The 7,958-nt window shown below is 42.8% G+C and overlaps 1 protein-coding gene across 2 annotated transcripts in view; it reads right to left on the minus strand.

Moving 5' to 3' along the window:
* Positions 1–6,018, minus strand: part of LOC137646058 (protein FAM91A1-like) — a 196,559-nt gene extending 190,541 nt beyond the window's left edge. For both annotated transcript variants that reach the window (XM_068379212.1, XM_068379213.1), the window contains exon 1: positions 5,802–6,018. In XM_068379212.1, the coding sequence (XP_068235313.1) occupies positions 5,802–5,873 (72 nt within the window). In that variant the 5' untranslated portion in view covers positions 5,874–6,018. The remainder of the gene's footprint in view (positions 1–5,801) is intronic.
* Positions 6,019–7,958: the final 1,940 nt, after the last annotated feature.

Genomic DNA, 7,958 nt, shown 5'->3' on the forward strand with positions numbered 1-7,958 from the left:
TCATTAATGGGCGATGTTGAAAGAGAGACCATGAAGTTCCTTGACTCGTATGGCTGCTGTCAGAGTGCGTAGGAACATTGTCTTCTTAAACCAGGTGAAAATTTGTTGCCTGGTGAAGTGGAACATAAGGAGGTCTCTTTAGAGACCGGAGAATTTGAACCATGTTCCGAGAGGAGGGTCTCAATTCCGACTGGAGAAAGGCAGGTTGCAAACCCGTATGAGTTAGGAAAGGTCTAGTGATGAGAGGATATCCCTTCCTTTCAGTTTGAAAGTGAAGGATCAAGGTTGAGTGATCGTCTTTAAATGTTGAACCTGAAAAGGGGGGTCTTTTCCCCTTGCATATACTCGAAGATTCCGCTACTGCTGGAATAGAGGTAACGAGTGGCAAGAGACACTTTCCCATGACACCAACCACACAAGACATTATACTGCCTGGTAGACTGATGCTGAGGAATTCCTCAGATATCTAGACAACCTTTTCGCAACTTATTGCGAAAAGCCTCTGCGGGGGAGGAGGTACTGGGTAGTCTCCAGCCATATAATCATAACCAAGCTATAGCTTGTGGTAGGTGTCGAAGTGGGTTGTCTGTGATGAGGAGAGGGTTCTCTTGGAGATTTTATCAGGAGCAGCAGGTTTGGAAACCGTTCTGCGTAATGCCATAGCGGAGCTATGAGAGTCCTTGAGAGGCTGACTGATGTTCTAGCCTTCTTGAGTGCCCTTCTTCAGACAAAACAGGGACGAGACGTAAACGTCCTTGTTGTACCCACCGTTGTTGGCCTTTTTTTTTTTTTTTTTTTTTTTTTTTTTTTTTGCCCGAGAGCCTTGGGGTCTAGGATTGGGGAGCAACAGCAGCCTGAGGTTCAGGGTCGTTGCGAACAGATCCCTAGTTGGAGGACCCCGTAAAGTCGGGACTTTGTCGGCTACAAGGTAATCCAACGACCATTCGGTATACCTTATCTGAGATGCTGTGCACAGATTGTCGGCGAGCACAATCCTCTAGTCTGGAATGAAGCGGGCTGATAGTGGCACAGAACGGACTTTGGCCCATCTTAGTGTTTATACTGTTAGATGAGAAGAAGCTGCAAGCAAGTTCCTTCTTGCATGTTGATGTGAGCCTCTATGTGGTGTGAGGTATTGTCCCCCATCACATCACTGAGAGGTCTGTTAGGAACCAATGAGGCTGCTGAAGGACTGGAAAGTTGGCCTTCATCTCTTAAAGAGATTTTAGTGAAGGTACTTTCGGACTCTCTTCAGAGGGCTGAGGTCGTGTGGTGCAGCACTATGGTCCCTCCTCTTTCTTTTGATGTGTTCTAAGCACAGCATCTAGTCCGAGGGGTGGGGAAGGATGAGAAGGCTATACCACTCAGTAGATTCTCGACTGACACCCATCCCTTGAGGTTCGTCCAAACTTCTGGTCCCATGAGGGTCAGAATGTCAGGGGGATGGGCCCAATTCCAATCGGACTCAAGTTACTCTGGGATGAGAGTTCTTCTCGTTTTGAGAAAGTTTTGTGGAGATTGGTGTCGAGAATCATTCCCAGATACACCAGTCTTCTGAAAGGGAAGTAGGGAAGACTTCCCCAGATTAACCTTGATCACTGGATCTTAGTAAAAAGACTTCAGAAGTTCCGGTGCTAATGCAAAGTTGCCACTGAGTGGAAAGATCGAAACACAGTGCCCTGAACTGGTGTTTCTTGTTTGTCTAGACTGAATCTTCCAACCTTTCTAGATGGATGGGTGGGGCCTGGAAGTATGTGTCCTTTAGGTCCCGAGTGCAAATGAAGACCTGAGGTCTTAGCCCTTGTCCGAACTCCAACAAGGTGTGGACATTGACACAAAGGGACAGCTCCTTGCGGATCTTTTCTCATGGGAGATTGTTGACGCTGGGGTCTTGACGCGTGGCGTAAAGGGTAGGACACAATACCCTGTATAAGGATTCTTCCCTGAGAGAGAATTTCTTCAACTGACAGAAGGAAGGCAACGATTAACCCTACCATGCGCCCCTGACGGGATTGATGCTATTCCTTAGAATAGAATCAGTCTGGCGAATGTTAATCAATGGTTAACAGTTGGGTATCACGGTTACAGTACTGTGCAGTTGGAGAGTGCTCCTAAGTAGTCCTCGGTCGACAAGCCGCTGATGAGGGTTGTCGATCGTTTGCCGATCATTTTAGTGCGATGGCGAACGGCCAGTAGCGAGAAGTGTGTTGTATACCTTCTGATCTAGGGAGCTACAGGCAGAGGTTGACTAGTAAGTCCGAGTCACGAACTGCTGGCGAATTGCCAATGATCGGTGCATCGGGGCGGTCTGAGATCCGAGGATGGTAACTGACAGGCAGATGAAGGCTGTCTGGTCAGTCAGCCAAAGGTAGGTTGGTGATAAATGAGTTGGTAATCTGCTTTGAGAGCCCTGAGAGACAGCAGAATGGTTTAATCATAGTCAGTTGGTGATGGTAAGCCACTGATGATCAGCGATCAATCGCAGACCGGTGATCGGTGAGCTAGAGATCAGCAAGCTGACTATGGTCCCTCCTGGTTGGTCAGAGATCTGCAAGCTGACTATGGTCCATCCTGGTTGGTCAGAGATCAGCAAGCTGACGATGGACTGGTCAAAGATCAGCGAGTTGAGTTCGATGATTGAAGAAAGATGAGCTGCCCATCGGTGATCAAGTGACCAGCAAGCTGATGACTGGTTATTGACAAGCAATCGGTGATTGGCAGGCTAGCAATCGGAGATCGTTAGTCATCGGAGGGACTAGAGGTCAATGATCAGAGCTGAGCTAGCAATTGGCGATCTGGTGATCGGTGAGGTAGCGATCAGCAAGCCGTGAACTAGCCATCAGCAAACAGTGATCTAGAAATCAGTCTGTTGATGCTTTCTTGTTTGCTGACGGTGGTCTGTCAAGAAAAAAAAAACTTCAGAAGAGACAGGGACCAAGGATTTCCTGTTTTGATTCTCCTTAGAGATGGAATCTCCAGGATCTTGAGTCCTTCTGTGAAGCCTCTTTCCTCTTTTCCTGGTGGCCATGTTATGCTGTTGCGGGGAGAGGAATGGGGTAATGGTGACCTGTCTAAAAAGTTTTATCCTTTTCTTTGCCTATTGCGCAAGTGTGCAGGAGAGTATTGGAGCGATGGCACACAGGATGATGCTGGTGCTCAGTTTCTGCTGAAGCGCAGTTTTCGGTGAATGCACAGAAAAGCGCTGGAGAGCAGGCAAGCGCAGGTGAGCGCTGGCTCTTTGGCAAGAGCTGGCACATTGGCGAGCATTGGGTCTACGAGCACTGGCTCTTTGGCAAGAGCTGGCGCATTGGATCTGAGACTGCAACTGCGCAGGAGAGCGCTGATCTGAGAGCGTGGAAGAGGGCTGGCTCTTTGTGAAGAGTTGGCGCATTGGCGAGCGCAAGTGAGCAGGAGGGTGCTGGATAAGAGAGTACAGTAAGGCACTGTGTAGGGTTTTGTGCAGTCTCCCTAAAATGCGCAGAAGCGCGTGACAGGTTGCGCAAGGGCGGGTGCATGGGCACACGATTGCGTGGCGCACGCGCGGAAGAATGCTGGCACGCGCTCGGATACCTGTTGGTGCTAGCGCGCGCGCGGAGGACTATTGGTGCTAGCGTGTGCAAGCAATGGCGAGCATGATAATGCTGGCGCTCATGAGCGCGGGAGCGTAGGAAAGCACTGGCGCACAGGTGCAGGAGAGCACTGGCGAGCAGGTGCAAGAACGATCCACAAAAGAGTCAAGGACCGAAGTCCAAGGACTAACTGTAGTGTAAGGTAGCACTGGTAGGTCGGCAGGCCAGCTGGCAGGACGACCAGAAACTGGGATGAGCCCTTTGGAAAGGAGAACATCCATTGATGGCGACCGTGAAAGGTCCACGGAAGAGTCCAGGACCAAAGTCCACGGACTAAGCTGCAGTGCAAGGTTGCGCTGATAGGTCTGCTGGTAGGACGATCAGGAACTGATGACACCAATGCGGGCTGGTGGACCAGCAAGCTGACCTTAGCAGTAGCGATCCTCCGAAAGGGAGTCTCTATGAGTGGCCCCTCTCGTGAGAGAGGTGATCACTTCAGGAGAGACTTGCCTAAGATCATGCTCCGCCCACAAAGGAAGAGAGACTCAGCAAGGGGGGGAGTAGTCTAGGGGAAGACAGTAAAGACAGTAACAGCAGTCGGAGTCTGTGAAGTGATTAAGATGCAGGCAGTTCTCCCTCGGAAGGGGGAGACAACCTTCCTCGAAGATGAAGTGCTGATCAAGTGTTGCCACAGGCGTTACTTCTGAGAGAAGGGATGACGCCCATGACGATGCCCATGAGGGCCGGTGGAGCAGCAAGCTGACCTTCAACAGTAGCGATCCTCCGAAGAGGAGTCTCTATGAGTGGCCTCTCTCGCAAACAAGAGAGGTGAACACTTCGCAGGAGAGAAACTTTCCCTCGGAAGGGAAAGTTGTCCAACCCTTGCAGGCAAACCTCCTGGTTAGCGTTCTAAGATGATCTGAAGTGCTGGTCATGTTGTAACGGGCGTACTTCTAAGAAAAGGGATGACTCCCATGACGACGTCCTCTGAGGGACGGCAATGACAGCAGATTCGCCAGGCATGAACAGAACAGCTCTGCTTCGTCGGCACTTTAGTCGAACGAAGAAAACTGCATATCTAACTGAGGAAAAATAAAATAAATCATTTAACAGAAAATTCCCTGGGGAGGAACTCCGAAGAGGATCACCAAGGGAACAACATAAGAATAAGTATTGCGCCCTCCCTTCCCCAGTGGAAGAATAACAATTCTTTAAATCAGCCCGGAATATTCACTAATAGTGAGAACAACTGATCCTCCAAAGGGAAGTGTTCCCCACGGAGAAGCAGAAAAGTCAAAATTACAATCATAATTTCACTAAGATAATTGAGACAAACAATCGGAAGCGCAACCTAACCCGCGAACGAGAAAGGTGCTTTTCCCATTAGTACGACCTTGAGAAGAGAAAGACCGTAGTCAATCACTGAGAGGCCACACTCCCTTCGCTCAGTAATCTACGTTTCCCCTAGGAAAAGGGAAAAGGCGAAGACAACAGTTGAATGAAGAGGGTCCAGGCGATGACGATTCCCCTGCGGCCGAGTCAACATATATATACATACAGTATATATATATATATATATATATATATATATATAGAGAGAGAGAGAGAGAGAGAGAGAGAGAGAGAGAGAGAGAGAGAGAGAGAGAGAGAGAGAGAGAGAGAGAGAGAGAGAGAGAGAGAACGTAGAGAGTAGAGGTCCCCTTTTTGTTTTGTTTCATTTGTTGATGTTGGCTACCCCCCAAAATTGTGGGAAGTGCCCTGGTATATATATATATATATATATATATATATATATATATATATATATATATATATATATATATATATATATATATATATATATATATATTCACACATATATACTGTATGTATATATATATGTTTATACTGCCGTATTCTAAATTAGACATAATAATACATACAGGTGGCCGCTATCATTCATACACCCCGACCAGGGTTTACCACAGTACGAGCTGTGTATTACTGCTAAATGTTAGTCATATATTTACACAAATCTGACTTGATTGATATACCACCCATTTATCCTAGTCATTCTCACGGTGACAAATTTGACTTTGATTGACACATCACCCATTTACCATAGTCATACACACGGTGTCAAATTTGACTTTTGTAAACTGCCGTGAAGGTTTCAGTGGAGATTAATCTAAAGTTTAACCTAAAGTTTACTAAGTCTGAAAGTTGGCTATTGCAGCCTATCAGTGGACCTACCTGTTTCACATTTACTGGAAGTTTATCCCATGTACAGTTCAGGGCAATATGGGCTTCAATTTCTGATGCCATGATTGTCTCAAAAAAACGATATAGCTATCACATATTGCAGTTAAAATACTATAAATAAAACTACTAATTTGGCACCAATGTTTATGTAGCAACACTATAGACGACAAAAATCAACACTGACACTTCGGAATCTATCGTCGTGATACCTTGGTGAGGATTGACTTCAGTTACATCTTTGGATACGTTCCGTACTTTTTTATTTAAGAAATACTCAATTATTATACCTAAAATATTCAGATATTATGGTATTATCAAAGATAGATTATTTTAATTAATTATAAAATATAAATTATGCTAAAATATTTCATATAATTTTAATACATACTTAAAATGGCTTATTTTTTTCTACTAATTCCGTAAGAAATTCAACCTACTTACCTAAACACTTTCACTAAAATGTCAGACTAATGTTGTTTAGACGATCCGATAGTATACCTTATTGCTATGATAAATACTGTATATGTTTATAATCCAATGATCAGAAAATTATTGCATTTGACCAACCCCCTTATGCGAAAAGCTTATATACGTCATCTATTTAGCTGTAATGTACATTATTTTACGTAGAAATATCAGTAATGACTGTAACTAGTGGTTAAGTACAAAGTAGATGAAATACACGCAAATATCTCTTTTTTAAAGTTATGGCATAATTTCCATGAAAATGTTAGTGTGGAAACAAGTTTTAAGTTATTTTATAAGAAGTCACATATAACATTCAACGTGATGAATGCGGGCTCTTGCTTGAATATCTCATGGGAAAAAAAAAATATTCTTCTGTAACAGCAGTAGACGGGTTGTTTGGTAACAAGCGTTCATGCTGGTCCGTAAATATATTCTTTTACTTTCAATAGGCCTATTATGATCGAATCAGGTGTTAAAATCTTCCTCCTATCTAGGAGAACATTTTGAAAGCATTTGTAAGTGAAAGTTTTGAATTCTTATTTTGCTTTATAAGGTAACCTATATTTATCGTGTATACATAAAAGAACAATTTCTTCCCTTCGAGAAGCCATATCTTTTATTTATTTTTTCTAAATGAATAAGTCAGTATATAATGTTGAACACTACTTGAGATGACAATACTCCACCAGCGAATACAGCGTTATTATTATTATTATTATTATTATTATTATTATTATTATTATTATTATTATTATTATTATTATTATTATTATTATTATTAGGGAAGAGCTTTAACTGGTGTCTATTTCATAGAGTTCATCGAACCATAGGCCTAGACCAAAATAGTGCTTTCTGAATAAGACAAAATAAATATCCCTATTAAGGTACAGGTAAGGGCAATGCAAAGCTCGAACAATTGGGATACAGAAAACGACATGTAATATCTCCAGAAAAAAATAAATATATATATAGGCCTACTCTTATAAGAGTCTTGAATGTAAACTGTAATGATCTAATTAAGAAAATGTGGACTGCTTGGTGTTACAATGCTTTCTAAAGGATGGGTATTAAGAAATCTAGTAGCTTCTAGGCAGCATTAATAGACCTAAGACTGATTACAAAAATGTTTGAATTACTTAATGAATTTTAAATCATGAGGTCGTCTGGGCAGTATAGCTATAACAAAATTAAATCATTGTAGTTATATTTATTAGACAAATTAACTAAATATGAAATATCCGACCAATTAGAATAATATATTTTCCACATTTAGCAAGCCATTTTAGTTGGCTTGATGGGAACCAATTAATATAGAATCCCCACTCAAGTGACCTTAATCTAAGAGGATTACCGTTCGACTATTGTTTAAATGGATTTCCATATTGACAAACCATTTGTGGATAGGGACAAGAAAAAGAAGGATCTGAGATATAATTTTATTTCCCATATCTAAATTAACTATGAAACCAAAGGCTGTCATTTTATCGTTACACTTTCAAAATGGGATTGCAGAAGAAGTGGGAGAAGGAAGAAAAGACGATGGATTGACGAACTAAGAAAGTTTGTGAGTGTGGACTGCATAGAAAGGCAAATAAAAAAAAAACAGATACAAGTGAAAGGACATGTCTGCGGCCTTTGGTATGCAGTGGATTAGTAATGGATATATATATATATATATAT

Source organism: Palaemon carinicauda, chromosome 8 (assembly GCF_036898095.1).
Source record: "Palaemon carinicauda isolate YSFRI2023 chromosome 8, ASM3689809v2, whole genome shotgun sequence".
NCBI classification, from domain to species: Eukaryota; Metazoa; Arthropoda; class Malacostraca; order Decapoda; family Palaemonidae; genus Palaemon; species Palaemon carinicauda.